Raw genomic sequence first — 17500 nt, 5'->3', positions numbered from 1 at the left:
CGCTCACTTCCCTTCATACAGGTGGCATACTAACGCCATGCTGGGGAGTCGGGAACACTGGTAACAGACATGCGGACTAAGAAAAGGGTAGGAGGAAGGAGAGGAAAGCAGGGACGTGTACGCATTATTGCTTACGCCCACGCGCGCCCACTGGGTTCGGGCAGTGAACTTGAGCGGTTTTTAAGCATGGGCGTAAGTGATGAAGGTCTTGCCAGAAGTTCACCAATCTTTGTCAAGGCCGCACGGGTGTTCCCTCTAACCTCCCCACTCGTCCTTGACACACTTGAGTAATAGCTCATGCTTGAGGAATGTATTTGTTTTGAGTGTCGCAGAACAGGACGCGGGGCCTCACAGAGCAGGATAAGGGTGAGGTACTGGAGGCGGCCGGCGCGGGGTCCAGGTGCATCGGCCCGGCGAGTGGACAGCTGGGCGTGCGGTGGCGTAGGTTGTCAGCTGGCTGGGCAGCGGCCACGTGGTTTGGGCGGGGCTAGCCTTGCGTACTTATGTACTTATGTAATGCCACCAAGCAGCTGAGCTTTGCAACAACTTGGTGTTGTTGTAAAGTTTCCGTACGTAATGTAGCTAGTCCTTGGTGTTGTCAATGCAAGGTACATAAAATGTATCCCGTTAGATAGTGTACGCACCGAGAACGAAGCTCCTCTTACTGTACAGCTGTTAGATCTCCGAACCCAAATTCGACTGGGGTCGCATGCACGCCGTGGGTGCGAGGCTTGATCACGGGGTGTTAGGCTGATGACAGGTCACGGCCCTGCCAAATTCTTCCGACATCTCGACTCAAGACAGCAGTCATCAATCTTCATAATGGATAATGTTAGCCAGCGACACGAAGTATGAGCTAAGTAACAGTGGTAACGATAATAGTGATTGAGTAATAAACTTGCAGAATTGCAGTTGGAGGTTATGGTGTTTTCTGATTACTTGTTGAAATATTGTTGCTCGTTGTTTTAACATGACCGTCACCATTGCTATGTTTCCATAAACTTGTGCTTGTCACGTTATTTTTATATGTTCAGATGTTAAACCTGATATTATCTTTATGGTGTGTTGGTGGGCCAGTGCAAGTGTGAGCAAATACGCAGATGGTCACCATTGCTCCCAGTGTAAGAATGGACAAGCATGTAGGCAGAGACACGCTCAACCATTTCACGTCGGTTGAATTCTTGGGCATATATTATTCCTGGCAGAAAGCGTCTCAGACTTTATGTTGACGCGCGCACACGCACGCGCGCATGCACCCCCCCCCACCCCCGCACACGCACAGCTCACTCACACACTCACTTTGACTGTCACTCACTCACTTTTACTCACTCAGACACAAGATCATTATTTATGTACGTACAAAAAGATAAGGTCCTACCGTTATCTCTATTAATTGACTTTTAGTCAGATTTATAAGTCGAATGCGCCCTTAGTATTTCAAATGTTTTCAGCACAAATTAATTGCCAAAACTTTGCGTATTCATTCAATTATCCCCTCATTTATTTATTGATTCATTTATTGTTTATTTAATTGGGGATAAATCAATCATACGCAGGTAGATCAATGCTACATGTATATTTTGTGGTTGCTTACCTAAAAAATCCTTGCAAGCCGTCATATAGTGAAATGGCGTTTATTGAAATCCAGCCATAGTAAAACCATGTTCAAGAATGAATAGGAAGATAGATGAATATACAGATGAGTGAATAAATAGAAAAGATTATTAAATGTGTGTATATTGTAATGTGTGTGTGTCTATATATATATATATATATATATATATATATATATATATTACAATCGTATAGGATTGATTAATTTTTCGTGATAAGTTTTACATGAAAGGGAACCAGTAAAATTCCAACTGATACTTTAAACAATATCAACTAGGATAACAACTCTATTATCAACTCTTTTACAAACAAAACAAAAATGCTCAACAGCGTCGTGGATATTTAAGTGAATATATTTTTCGTGGAATGCATATAATGGACTGTAAACGATGATCCTTTAGTAGAAAGTAGGCACAGTTTCCTCCACTTCCAAGTTCACCACTCACCGCTGCCAGTGTTTCAGTAGCAGATTCGCAGGTTTCAACTCTCGTATCCGAAGCACATGTTATCTCGTAAAATTGGCATGCGCTTCGAAAACTGGCGGTCCACGTGTTGACAATGCAGAACACGCCTCGTAGTCGAGGTACGCTTGAGGAAGTTGCATCAGATTAATTACTTAAAAATAATAATTTTGGGGAAACATTAATAAGTGTATAAATGTCAGACTCTACACCAGCTGGCAAAAACAATTTGCGGCAAAGGAATGAATTGTTCTTGTGTCCAGCTTCACAACAAAGAACAGAATATATAGCAACCTCCTCCTCCTACTATAGGATATGAACGCGTCATCTTCAAAATGCATATTAATATTCCGCACGATGAGTGTATGATACTAATACTGATCATCTTGACAATGGGAGAAGAATTATTATTATTTTTAGGATGAACTTACTGCACTTATTTGTGTTTACCAAATGGATCAAGGTTCAGGCGCCGTTTCGTTACAGATACCGAGTAAATCCGCAAGCTAAATGATTCTATGGAGGTCATTATCCCTGTTATCTGTTCCGGACGATTAGTCTGGCATTGCTGTGCAGTCAATAGAATTTGTTATGGTTATATTTTATGGACAGTTCGCTAAAAGGTGTTGCCAGATTCATTATGTTTAGGAAGCTAGGGATCCGAAATCTGTTAATAATGCATGGCGTCTCCCCTTGAGAGTCGGAATAAAAAAAGGAACGAAAATGTCGGTTGCAACTAAGAACCCTATGTGTCGTTCCATTCGCTTTGTCCGTAATGATGTTCTAAGAAACCAGGGTCTCTCGTGTCCGTCCACATCGAGAACAAAAGTGTTGTTCCTTTAAGAGAATTATGCTCTGCGTTGATCACCCATCAACAAACAAAATTACTTATGTAATCCCTGTAGTGTTTAGATTTGAGATCTGCTTTAAGTTCCGATAACGAGATTAAAAATTACACTGACGCCAATTGTGAGGCTGTGTCGAAGCACCCATTACTTGCTGTACATCTCAGTTGTGTATCCTGTTTGTAAACAACTCCGCTTTTATAGATGACTCCGAAAAGAAGACATCGTATATCATTCACATTTTATTTTACCAGTCCTCTAAGATTTTCTTGTTTCAATGAGTAGATGAATGAACGTGCGAGTGAATGAATGTTAGTACGAATACATTTGTGTTTGCGACCATGGGTTCGTGAGAGTGCGCGCGCACGGACGTGTAATTGTAACTGCGTCTGCAACGAGAGTGCTACGTCATACTTGGCCATTAACCATAATTTGTTCGAACATTGATCCGGTTGAGCGAAGCTTGCATTACTGTCAGTTGTTTTGTGTCTTTATAAGTGTGGAGCTACTTGCATTCTTAAACTTGGTTAATTAAGCGGCGGCGGGATGTGTGTTGCCGGAGTCGCACAAGCTGTCACAACATGCGAATTGTATTCCTCCGGATCATGATTGTTCGTCACACTGTAGCTGCCTGTCCGTGTGAACAGGCCCTAGACGCGCTTGTGCTGCAGTTTCTGTTGACTGACTCAAGACGTAATGTGTGGAGAGACCCAAAGACTCTTTATTTGTAGAATAAGTGGCGAGGAGACGTATCTAAAGATGAGAAAGGAAAGGAAAGACAGATGAAAAGAAGAAGGGGAAGGTTAAAAGGGGAGGGGAGGAGAAGGGAGGGGAAGGGAATTCAGGGTCAGAGAGTAAAAGGGTGTTGTTCACCCTGTTACTTGACAGCTGTCTCTCCTCGCAGGTGTCATGCTGTTAAAGCCTCGGGACCCTGCATGCCTTTCCTATCACCGAATTTGTCACTTATTAAACGTTATTAGTCCGACCGACAACAACCGCGCTGGCATGACAAAGAGTTGATGATCTCAGAGTGGTACTGCAACGGTGCTGCCTGGAGGTGACACACAGGGAGTCCCGCTTATGGAGGCTTTTGCATGACGTTGGGGGATGTAGTGTGATATGCGTGTCTCTGTCAAGGCTGTGCATATTGTATGGTGCATGTCGTAGCGATTCTCAAGAACACGAAGGAGACCCGAAGAAGCTAGCGTGAAGAATGTGCAAGTGAGAGTGTGCACGGAAGGACTTGGAGCGCAACGAGGCTGCCCCTTGTTGCATAAGGCCATTAAGGTGTTGGTGTATTGCGTGTCCACGAGGTGACACCGTCGTTTTCCTCGAGCTGCACAGGGATGTACTTTGTGACGAAGGAGTGACGCAACGAAGGACGCAAATCATGAAATGGTGCGATGCATCATTGCCACAAGATCCGGAAAAATCGTAGGACGATTTATGGGTAAGGAAATGAGAGGTTTAAGAAGGCTGAAAAGTGATGCATTGTTGATAGTGGGGACAAGTTGTTGGTGATGGGGAGTGGGTTTCTGCGTTGCGCATGGGGGTGGGAGGGTGAGATGGGGGCGAGAATGAAGAATGGGTTGGGGGATGTTGAGAGCCCAGCTGCTCTTGGCTTGGGCGTGATACATCAAACATTTTCACGGCTTGCTGAGGGTCACGGTGGGCGGAGGAAGGAGAATGATATGTGCGGTGGGACCTATGTGTGTGCATGTCTGTTAAGGTCTGCAAGGGCAAAGAAACAATTACCATTGTATACATGATCTAGTGGTTAAGACTTGAAATTTCCGTGTCATTTTTCTCTTTCACCGGCCATACACAACATTATGCGTCCCTCCCTCCCTCCCTCCCTTCCTCCCTTCCTCCCTTCCTCCCTTCCTCCCCCCTTCCCCCCTCCCTCCCCCCTCCTCCTCTCCCCTCCCCTCCCTCCCCCCTTCCCCCTCCCTCCCCCTTCCCCTTCCCATTCCCCTTCTCCTTCTCCTCCTTTTCCTCCTCCCTCCCCCATCCCCCATCCCCCTTCCTCCTTCCCTCCCCCCTCCCCCCATCCTCCCATCCTCCCTGGCCGCCCTCGCAAGAACACAGCCACGTATTAAAGGTGGCCACACAAGCGCCTCCATCTTCGGAGCAGTCTTATTTCATTCATACCCGTCTGTCTTGTCTCTCTCCCTCTCTCTCTTTCCTCGCGCTCTCTCTCTCTCTTCGTTCAACGTCTGGTCTTTCGGCTTGTTCTGTGGGCGTGATCCACCTCTGCCGCCGTGAAACAGGCACGAACGGGAGACATTGCGATGCAGGGAGGAGGTGACAGCGCCTCATAGCTGAAGTGCGACACTGCATACCGGCAGGCGCAGGCAAAGGCATGGACGGTTGCAGGGGGCGCTGCTGAATCCCTGTTCTCTCTCTCTCTCTCTCTCTCTCTCTCTTCATTGGTGGGGCACGTGCATTGCTCTGTATTCAGTTCCGAAGAGATGTAGGTGTGCGGTCTGGGTGTGCGGAGACACAGGGACCGTAAGCAGGGCGGTGTGTTAATACGTGTGGCGATGGTGGTGGTGGTGGCCGGGTCGATGCTTGGGGTGTGGAGCTTCGGAGAGGTGATCGATAAGCCCTCCCACGCCCCCTGCCCTCCCTTCCCTTCTCTCCTCTCCTCTCCCCTCCCCTCCCCTCCCCTCCCCTCCCCTCCCCTCCCCTCCCCTCCCCTCCCCTCCCCTTCCCTCCCCTCCCCTCCCCTCTCCCCTTCTCTCCCCTTCTCTCTCCTCTCCTCTCCTCTCCTTTCCTCTCCTTTCCTCTCCTATCTTCTCTTCTCTCATTTCTTATCTTCTCCTCTTCTTTCCTCTCCTTTTCTCTCCTCTCTTCTCCTCTCATTTCCTCTCCTTTCTTCTTCTTTTCTCTCCTCTCTTCTCCTCTCCTTTTCTCTCCTCTTCTCTCCTCTTCTCTCCTCTCCTCTCCTCTCCTCTCCTCTCCTCTCCTCCTCTCCTTTCCTCTCTTCCCTCTCCTCCCCTCTTCTCTTCTCTTCTCTCCCCTCTGCTCCCATTTCTCCTCTCATCCCCTCTCCTCTCCTCTTCTCCCCTTTTCTCTCCTCTCCTCTCTTTTCATTTCATTTCATTCCTTTTCTTTTTATTTCCTTTCCTTTCCTTTCCTTTCCTTTCCTTTCTCTTCCTCACTTCTCCCCTCTCATCTCATCCCCTCTTTCCTCTACTCTCTCCACGTCTCTCTTCCCCTTTCTCCTCCCCTTTTCTCACTCTTCTTTTCTCTTCTCTCTATTTGTCTCTCCTCTCCTCTCCTCTCCTCTCCTCTCCTCTCCTCTCCTCTCCTATTTTATTTTCTCCTGTTCCCATTTCTGTCTTTTCCCCTTTTCTTTTCTCTTTTTCCCCTTTTTTTTCTTTTTTTCTCTTCTCTTCTCTTCTCTTCTCTCCTGTCCTGTGCATTTATGTACATATATATATATATATGTATATATATATATATATATATATATATATATATATATATATATATATATATATATATATGACTACCGCGATGGTCCTCGTGTCCCGAGTTCAATTCCCCGTCGCGGCGGTCGTAAAAAATGCCTGCACTCTGTCTGCTAGTTCGAGCCCGAGAAAATGACATATCGCCTTGAGAAGTCAAACGCAGGTGTCATAGGGGAAGTCACCGCCATGGCACAAGTGTTAGCGCGGCGAACCGCGGTTGATTAGGCAAGGGTGACACTGCCATATAACCACTCAAATAATGAATTGGGAGAGGCCTATGTCCTGAAGTAGAATAAAAGGCTGTTTAAAGAAAAATATATATAAATGTGTATATATATGCATATATAGGTTAATATATATGTATATATACATATATATACATATATATACATATATGTATATATATACACATATACATAAATATACATTATGTGCGTGTGTGTGTGTGTAAAAATATGTTTATGTATATGTATGTATATTGTATATATATTTATATATATCTATATATGTATATATATCTATATATGTATATATATCTATATATGTCTATATGTATATTTATGAATACGTGTATATATGTGTTTAATTTATATTTATATACAGATGTATGTGTATATGTTCCTATATACACACATATATATTCATGTATATACACATACATACATATACTTATATATACATAAATATATATACATATACATATATATACATATACATATATATACATATATATACATATACACATAAACATACATAAACATATATGCGCGCGCACACACACACACACATACATACATACACATACATACACATACATACACATACATACACTTACATACACATACATACACATACATATACATACATATACATACATATACATACATATACATACATATACATACATATACATACATATACATACATATACATATACATATACATACACATACACATACACATACACATACACATTCACATTCACATTCACATTCACATACACATACACATACACATACACATACACATACACATACATACACACACACACAGACACACACACACACACACACACACACACACACACACACACACACACACACACACACACACACACACACACACACACATACACACACACATACACACATACACACACACACACACACACACATATATATATAGCCATATATATAATTATATCCCCAACTTTGTGGCTCCTCCCTCCGTGTTGTATCGCTTGAACCGAGTGCTTCTTTCCTCCCGCTCTGACCTCCGCTGGCCATGGGGTGTGACCCTGAAACCCACTTATTCCTCTCTTTGGCTTAATTATCTCTCCCAATCACTTTAAATGCATAATTACCCTTCCCGATCCTCGACCCTCACTTGGATTCGCCACACACCCTTGTGCCCCCTCCTCTCCCTTCCCCTCGGTTCCCCTCGGTTCCCCTCGGGTTTTTTTTCTTTCTTTCTTTCTTTCTTTATTTATTTATTTATTTATTAATTACTTTTTATAGTGGAGGAAGGTTTCTCTTTTTCGTGTTTTTCTCTATATTCTATTTTTTTTTTCTATTTTTTCTTATCTTTGTGTCCGAATCCCTCTCCTCTCTTTCTCTTTCTCTAATTTTCCCTTTTTTTGTTTTCCTTTTTCCCCCTTTTCCCTTTTTTTCTCTTACTCTTTTTCTTTTTCTCCTCTCTCCTTTTCTCTCTTTCTTTCTACCCCCTCTCATACTCTTTCTCTCTTTTCTTCCTTCCTTCCTTCCTTCCTTCCTTCCTTCCTTCCTTCCTTCCTTCCTTCCTTCCTTCCTTCCTTCCTTCCTTCCTTCCTTCCTTCCTTCCTTCCTTCCTTACCATCCATATTTTCCTTGTCGTCCTGCCCATGTCGCTCCACTGCAAACGTAAATAGAATTTGCGACCGAGCGGTTTCAGGCCCTTGTGTCCGTAACGAGTGGTTCTGCTCCCTTCTTCCCTTTGTCGTGGTTGGTTGTTCCGGACACGCAGACACAGATACAGACGCAGACACGCACACCTACGCACATAGAGACACACACGCACACATACGCACATAGAGACACACACGCACAGACACACTTGCACACAGAGAGAGACACGCTCACAGAGAGAGACACGCTCACAGAGAGAGACACGCTCACAGAGAGAGACACGCTCACAGAGATACACATACGCACACAGAGATACAGAGATATACACACGCACATAGAGACACACACGCACATAGAGACACACACGCACACAGAGACACACACGCACACAGAGACACACACGCACACAGAGACACACACGCACACAGAGACACACGCACACAGAGACACACACGCACACAGAGACACACACGCACACAGAGACACACACGCACACAGAGACACACACGCACACAGAGACACACACGCACACAGACACACACACGCACACAGAGACACGCACGCACACAGAGACACGCACGCACACAGAGACACGCACGCACACAGAGACACGCACGCACACAGAGACACGCACGCACACAAAGACACACGCACACAGAGACACACACGCACACAGACACACACACGCACACAAAGACACGCACGCACACAGAGACACGCACGCACACAGAGACACGCACGCACACAGAGACACGCACGCACACAGAGACACACACACACACGCACACAGAGACACACACACACACGCACACAGAGACACACACACACACGCACACAGAGACACACACACACGCACACAGAGACACACACACACGCACACAGAGACACACATGCACACAGAGACACACAAGCACACACAGACACACACGCACACAGAGACACACGCACACACAGACACACACGCACACACAGACACACACGCACACAGAGACACACACAAGCACAGAGACACACACGCACACAGACACACACACGCACACAGACACACACACGCACACAGACACACACACGCACACAGACACACACACGCACACAGACACACACACGCACACAGACACACACACGCACACAGACACACACACGCACACAGACACACACACGCACACAGACACACACACATACGCACACAGACACACACGCACACAGACACACACGCACACAGACACACACGCACACAGACACACACACGCACACAGACACACACGCACACAGACACAGATACAGACGCAGACACGCACACATACGCACATAGAGACACACGCTCACAGAGACACACACGCACACAGACACACACACGCACATAGAGATACACACGCACACAGAGACACACACGCACACAGAGACACACACGCACACAGAGACACACACGCACACAGAGACACACACGCACACAGAGACACACACGCACACAGAGAGACACACGCACACAGAGACACACACGCACACAGAGACACACACGCACACAGACACACACACGCACACAGACACACACGCACACGGACACACAGACACACAGACACACACACGCACACAGACACACACACGCACACAGACACACATACGCACACAGACACACACGCACACAGACACACACAGGCACACAGACACACACACGCACACAGACACACACGCACACAGACACACACGCACACAGACACACGCACACAGACAAATACACACACAGACACACGCACACATCTGTACAGGGAAGGGAGGTAGTTAACTAAAGTTTAGAAATTAAAGGAAAGAAGAGTGCGAATTAGAAAGGATAAGAGGGGTAGGGGAGAGGAAAAGCAGGATATAATGAGAATAGATGACGAATGGGACTGTGAAACGAGTGAGTGGCGAGCGGCGGAGGTCCATGCGGGCGGAGGTCCACGGCGTAAGGCTTGCTCGACCCGTGGAGAAGCGGGCGTTATTCGTCATGCAGTGGCGCAGGTTGAAGGCATGGCTGTCGAATGCCGTGCTTGGGCAGGGACGTCCCTTTGCCCTGTCCACCTGGGAATTTCGCTCCGGCGGAGGACGACACAGAGGAAGTGGAGGCGAAGTAGAACTGAACCCTCCGCAGAAGCTGGTGATCTTTTTGTTTGTGTGTTTGTGTGTGGGAGGGGTGGGGGGGGGGGTTGAGGATGCGTGATTCGGAAGGAATACCTACATTCCATATTCAGTTGCGCATCACTTCGAGAATCTTTTAACGCTGAGGGACAGTTGAAATGTTATTGAAATCAGATTTGACAGGAGAGCACGTACAGGGTCTTTCGGGCTTTAGCACTTAACCTTCAAACCTAAGTCAAAGCAATCTCGAAACTGACCAATATATTTTTTTTTACAGTGGAACATTATTAGGAACTCACGCATTGCTCTGTGCTCTTGACGGAGGGTTTAAACTTTAGTCACGCCTTCACATTTGAAATTGTGTCTTAATATTCTCATTCTCTCTCTCTCCTCTCCTCCTCTCTCCTTTCCTCTCTTCTCCTCTCCTCCTCTCTCCTTTTTTCTCTTCTCCTCTCCTCCTCTCTCCTTTTTTCTCTTCTCCTCTCCTCCTCTCTCCTTTTTTCTCTTCTCCTCTCCTCCTCTCTCCTTTCCTCTCTTCTCTCCTCTCTCCTCTCCTTGCCTTTCCTCTCATCGTCACCTGTGTGTGCGTGTGCGCGTTGTGCTTGTTTGTCTCTGCCTTTGTCTTTGTGCGTGTCTCGTCTCTGTCACTGGTGCTGATGTGTCATCCCCTGCACCACATGTACACAAGTGCACGTGCTGTCAGCCAGTTCGAGTGAGGTGGATAAGTCGAGCATTAGCGAGGTGTGTCTTCGCGGCGACCTCTAACCTATCCTCACCATCTTCCCATGCTTTTTCATTTCTCCCTTCTTCGCATTTCTTTCGTTGGTGAGGTGACATGTTTATTATTCACCTTTTAATTTCACTGTGCTTTTAGAAAATCCGTCTGTGACGACCTACCGGCGTACTTTCGGGTGACAGATATCCGTCGGGGAGGATGCTTGAGAGAGTGGCGTGTTCTTATGAGAGTAGCCCCGCCATATTGATGATAATTACTTGCGTCCGGTTCGTAGGGCCTTCGCTTCGGGGGGCGGGGGGGGGGGGGGGGCTGGGAGGGAGAGGGGAGGGGAGGAGAGGAAGAGGCGAGGAAGAGGCGAAGGAGGCTTATCCAACTATGACCCTATGCTTCCCCCTTGCCTCCATCTCCCTCTTTGTCATGACTCATCCATCTCCTGACTCACCGGCCGTCCGATAATTGAGTCAGTCAAGGTCCGGCCGGTCCTCTGTCTCCCGGAGATAGAGGGTCTCTCCGGAAATGTTTCTAGAGTGTGCAAGAAGGCGCTTACGCTCTATGCACTCGAACACTTAACGGAACGTAAGAAGAATATGGCGAATCAAGTCTGCCGGAGAGAGGGGGAGGAGACTGCGGGAGGAGGGCGGTTTTAGGTAGGCGGCCCTAGGGAAGGATAAGGGAGAACGGTACCCTCTTAGCAATCACACCATGTCGTCATCCTTCGAATTCTCCATCAGTATTCCTTCGTACACTTTCCTAAATTTTCTCATTTGCATCACCCTGTCCCCATTACCATGGCGTGTATTTTGCGGCTGCCTTTTTCTGCGTCGTCCGCAATGGCTTTCGTCAGAAGTGATCAGAAGGAAGCTCGCCAGCATCTCTTTGTCACGTCTCTTCAGGGAAGCGTTTGATGCCCGAGATCGTTTTCGGTAAAGCAAGTTTAGAATTAGGGGTTCCTTAAAAGGTGCATAATATTTAGATTTCTTTTCTTGGCTAATACCCTGAACTCTTTTTAAGCCGTTGTGCCAGGCCCCGCAAGCATGAGGCTCGAAACGACTGCTGCGTTCTCTTGTTTTCATCTTCATCGTCTCCTGCGTTTCTTTGCTTTGTTGATGTAATTCCGTCCTCCACTCGGATGCTGTCCACAGTGTTCTCTTCTGCGTTAACTTCAGTGTTTCGCTCTCTCTGTCTCTCTCTCTCTCTCCCCTCTCCCTCCCCCTCCCCCTCTCTCTCCCTCTCCTTCTCCCTCTCCTTCTCCCTCTCCCTCTCCTTCTCCTTCTCCTTCTCCTTCTCCCTCTCCTTCTCCTTCTCCCTTTCCTTCTTTTCCTTCTCCCTCTCCATCCCCCTCTCCTTCTCCTTCTCCTTCTCCTTCTCCTTCTCATTCTCATTCTCATTCTCCCTCTTCTTCTCCCTTTCCTTCTTCTTCTCCCTTTCCTTCTTCTTCTCCCTCTCCCTCGCTCCCTCTCTCCCTCTCTCCCTCTCTCCCTCTCTCCCTCTCTCCCTCTCTCCCTCTCCCCCTCTCCCCCTCTCTCTCTCTCTCTCTCTCTCTCTCTCTCTCTCTCTCTCTCTCTCTCTCTCTCTCTCTCTCTCTCTCTCTCTCTCTCTCTCTCTCTCTCTCTCTTTCTCTCTCTTTCTCTCTCTTTCTCTCTCTCTCTCCTCTCCTCTCCTCTCCTCTCCTCTCCTCTCCTCTCCTCTCCTCTCCTCTCCTCTCCTCTCCTCTCCTCTCCTCTCCTCTCCTCTCCTCTCCTCTCCCCTCCTCTCCTCTCCTCTCCTCTCCTCTCCTCTCCTTTCGTCTCCTCGCCTCTCCTCTCCTCTCCCTTTACCGTGTTCTCTCACTCACTCACTCTTCACTTCTCGAGTTCCCAGTAACAGGATCTTGGGTCACCCCTGACCAACATCTAGAGGCATGAAAAGTATGTTTCTTGGGCTTCTTGCTCTCCTCCTCGGCGCTATCTCGTGTCACTTCCGGTCCTTCAGCCATGAATGTTGTCTGTGTTCGGCGGTCCACTCGAGATCGGCCTCGGCCCTGTGTCTGCGCTCCCCAAGGCTGCGCGCACTCGTGCCCGCACGCACAGACGGCCGGACGTTTCATTCGGATTCTTCATTTCCTTTTCACCTTTTTTTTTCATTTTTCTTCTTCCATATCTGTTTCTTCTTCTCAGTCTCTTTAAATATTTATTTCTGGTTCCCCATTTCCTCCTCTTCCTTCTCCTACTTCTCCTTTTTTTTTCTTCTTCTTCTACACCTTCTCCTTTTCCTTCTTCTTCCCTTTTTCATTTTCCTTCTTCTCCCTCTTCTCCCTTTCTTTCTTCTCCTCCTCCTCCTTCTCCTTTTCCTCCTTCTCTCCCCTTCTCCTTCTCCTTTTCCTCCATCTCCCCCTTCTCCTTCTCGTTTTCCTCCTTCTCCCCCTTCCCCTTCTCCTTTTCCTCCATCTCCTTTCCATCCTTCCCCTCCCCTTTCTCCTTTTCCTCCATCTCCTTCCCCTCCCCCTTCTCCTTCCCCTCCCCTTTCTCCTTCCCCTCCCATTTCTTCTTCTCCTTCTTCTCCTTCTCCTTAACCTCCTCAACCTCCTCAACCTCCTCAACCTCCTCAACCTCCTCAACCTCCTCCTCCTCCTTTTTCTCCTTCTCCTTCTTCTTCTTCTCCTCCTTTTCCTCCTCCTTTCCCTCCTTCTTTTCCTTCTTCTTCTTCTTCTTCTTCTTCTTCTTCTTCTTCTTCTTCTTCTTCTTCTTCTTCTTCTTCTTCTTCTTCTTCTTCTTCTTCTTCTTCTTCTTCTTCTTCTTCTTCTTCTTCTTCTTCTTCTTCTTCTTCTTCTTCTTCTTCTTCTTCTTCTTCTTCTTCTTCTTCTTCTTCTTCTTCTTCTTCTTCTTCTTCTTCTTCTTCTTCTTCTTCTCCTCCTCCTCCTCCTCCTCCTCCTCCTCCTCCTCCTCCTCCTCCTCACCCTCACCCCCCCCCTTACCCTCCCCACTCCTCCACCCCACCTTTCACACATATCATCCAGTCCACTTCCTTCTCTTCTCCTTCGCCACCACTCTCTCTCTTGTTTCTCATTATATTCAGTTTGTTGGTTAACGTTGTTAATTTTGTTGTTTTTTCTTGTATTCATATATTTCCTCCTTGTTTTAGGCGTCTTGCATCTTGCACTCAGTAATTCATATCATATCCCCTCCCTCCCTTCCCCCTTCCTTAGCTACCCCCTCGCCTCCCACGTTTACGCTGCAACCGTTTTTTCGCTTACTCAGAGCACGCAAGAATGAACGGGAGGGACGTGCTTCTGGGGTGTCAGGGGCTACTACCAGGGCTGATTATCCCCGTGGGGAAGGTTATTCCGAGTATCACTTTCCTGGGGCTCGGGTGCCAAGGCTGAGGCTCATCTGACACCGTCCCGGGATAGCTTGGCATGTCTGCAATTCTGACTTGCGTTGCGGGGACATCATACGTTCACGCATACGTTCACGCACAGAACGCGCTTGCCTGATTACTCGCCTTTTTGGGTTCCACTCCATAGTCACCAGCAAGCACGAACCGAGCGTGCGACGGGGCAGTGGAGTACCACCCCCGCCGTTTTTGCTTCTGAACCCAGGGCCTTCGCAGAGGCTCAAGTGAGACATTATCCCAACGTAATTATTATGAGTAATGCAAGTTCCTGTGCGAATTCGTCATTCTTTTCTGGAAAAGGGATTAAAAAAGGCCAGCGTGTGCCAGGCAAGTGTGTTATCTTGGTTGGCTTGAGTGGCCGGAGTTTGTGGTGGATGGAAAGATGATCACCATTTCTCGGCGTGAATCTGTGTACAGTTCTTGTTTTCGTTTACTTACTGCGGGATGATTCGTCAGAATAACGAGGGATCCGGCCACTTTTATGGTACGTAAGATGTTCCACCTTAGTTACGCTTCCGCCGAGAAACCAGCAACAATACACGCTTGGTAACCGTAAATCCTTTTGTTAGTTATGGATGGAACAGTTGTTGAAGGGTCAGCGTCTGTGCGGGTGAATGTATATCTTTCTCCCTCCCTCCTCTCCCCCTTTCCCTCTCCTGTTCCCTCTCCCTCTCCTTTTCCCTCTCCCTCTCCCTCTTTCCCTGTCCTTCTATTTCTCGTTCTCCTTCTTTTTTTTATTTCTCCTTCCCTTTCGTCAACTCCATCTCCTTCTCCCCTCCCTCCCCTTGTATAGCCTCTTCATTACCTCTTTCTCGTCCCACTCTCTAGGATGATTATTTGTTCTGGATTTACAGATGTAGCATAAGACTGCCAAAGTAACTTACACAAATGCTACTGTACAAATGACCATCCCATTCACATTTTCCTTATTCTTTACTGACGTGTCTTTTCATACTACAGGCCTTTTCATAAGACTGCTAGCAGTATTTGTGGGTATTGGTTCATGACGCCATGTCAACATTCTGTTGTCCTTTTGTACAAGCATATGGTGGTGTTGATTTTCAAGTTACATTCTAATGTGCCAATGTCCCTTGAATATATGACACTAAACTACGAATTTTCGAATTCATATTGGTTTTGACGGCGCAAAAATTCTTAAAATGTAAGGAGACATCAGAAAAATGTAAAGAATGACCCCGGTTCATTTTTACCCTCTCGTGGATTGACTGTTTGATCATGTAGGCCTACATATCTTGGCACCACTATATCTTGAAATCATCTTGGGGAGCCAAAAGGATGTTAAGGATTTCATTTTTGTAGAATTCTGTGTAGAGCTTTCCTTTGCAGTTCTTTAATTTAAAAACGAAAGAACAGACAAATAGTCAAACTTGAGTTGTAGTGTGTCCTTTGTCTGTTTTTTCGTTGAATGTTCTGTTGATGTTCTGTGATTTTTACTGCAGACTTATGAAAATAAATCCCGCTGATGTTGAGAGTACGTTAGCAGTATGTCAAGAATGTATAGTCGGCTAGCTGTTTTTTTTTGTTCGTTTAGATCACGTGCATTTGGTGGTCGAGGAATGCTGAGACCAGCTTCAGTGCGAATGCTTCTCCTGACCGGCTATTTCCTGACTTATGACGCGAAGACTGGGCATCTACATGTGTTGCTTTCTGTTGGGTATACAATGTCATGACTATGCAAGGGTTTATTTTTGTGACGGATTTTCAGTCTGTATACAAGAAGTCTCCTATCTGAGCTGTTCATATTTTTTTCTGCTTACGTCACACTTTTTACGAGAGTGATGTAAATATGAAAGGTGGTCTTTGCGTCAATTGTAGAACGCAAGGCGCGCTAATCTCTTTTTACGTATCAAACACTGTCCCTTCAGGATTTGAAGGTGATATTTTCAGTCATCGCGAAGTGGGGAATGATTTATCTTGGAATGAAAACAAACAAGCTCTGACGAGTAATGCAGGATTTAATCTCCAGTCGGTTCAGAATGTGGAACGGTAAAATATTCGGTTCAGTGGACGCCATCTTTGTTCACTTTGACAGTTTAATATCCGGATTGAATCTATTGACGTGAGCCTCGGGGTTTCCACACAGGCTTTGGGCACCAATTTATGAAGATTCTGGTACCACTTTACATATTCAGAGCCTTTAAAAAGATTCCCCCATTATATGTCCTACCTGCTTCGGATTTGTTTAGTTTGTGTGAAGAAAGAGAAGGGTCAGACAGTTTAAGAAGGGGGCAGATAGAGAGATAGAGAGAAAAAGAGACTGAGACTGTGTGTGCGTGTGTGTTTGTGTGTGTGTGTCGACCAAAGGGCTCTAGTGCACGCCCTTATCTTGCAAGGCTTCAACGCCCTCGTTGATCGGCCACTGCGGGGATGGCGAGGCGACGGGGCAGGGTCCTGGGATTTGCCCTCGGGCTTTGCGGCGGCGTCACGGAAGCTTCCCAGGTCATTAGCCTATGAGAGGGATGGCGTCGGGGGGGCTGCAGGCGTGCGGTGACGGAAGGACTTGCGGGGGAGTGTAATGATTGCAAAGGGGAATGTGTGGCATTTAGTGTGTAAGTGGGAGGCATGGGCTGATGAGAGTGACAGGGTGTGTTTGTGAGCGTGAGTCTAAGTGCAGCATTGATGTCTGGGGTGAGTGTCCCTTGAACGGCGCAGCCTGCCAGCCTGCTCGGCCCTTCGAGGCAAGTTGGGAAGCCACCTGACGGCGCGATTTTCAAACTAATCGACTATGGATCTAAGGAAGGAAGTTATTACGTTGTGCATATGTACTACTCTCTCTCTCTCTCTCTCTCTCTCTCTCTCTCTCTCTCTCTCTCTCTCTCTCTCTCTCTCTCTCTCTCTCTCTCTCTCTCTCTCTCTCTCTCTCTCTCTCGCTCTCTCTCTCTCTCTCTCTCTCTCTCTCTCTCTCTCTCTCTCTCTCTCTCTCTCTCTCTCTCTCTCTCTCTCTCTCTCTCTCTCTCTCTCTCTCTCTCTCTCTCTC

The 17500-nt window shown here is 46.9% G+C and overlaps 1 protein-coding gene across 5 annotated transcripts in view; it reads left to right on the top strand.

Annotated features, from left to right (window-relative positions):
• The window catches only part of LOC125030616 (protein enabled homolog), a 119943-nt gene that overhangs the window by 86899 nt on the left and 15544 nt on the right, over nucleotides 1–17500 (top strand). The window contains exon 1 of one of the 5 annotated variants that reach the window (XM_047620768.1): nucleotides 4003–4370. The exons of the other annotated variants lie outside the window; for them this stretch is intronic. Within the exon in view, the coding sequence (XP_047476724.1) occupies nucleotides 4324–4370 (47 nt within the window). The 5' untranslated portion in view covers nucleotides 4003–4323. Of the gene's footprint in view, nucleotides 1–4002; nucleotides 4371–17500 lie in introns of those variants that run through there. 5 annotated transcript variants of the gene reach the window in all.

Source organism: Penaeus chinensis, chromosome 11 (assembly GCF_019202785.1).
Source record: "Penaeus chinensis breed Huanghai No. 1 chromosome 11, ASM1920278v2, whole genome shotgun sequence".
Lineage (NCBI taxonomy): Eukaryota > Metazoa > Arthropoda > Malacostraca > Decapoda > Penaeidae > Penaeus > Penaeus chinensis.
Note: the sequence above shows the minus strand (reverse complement) of the source record. Positions and strands in the feature narration are given on the sequence as shown.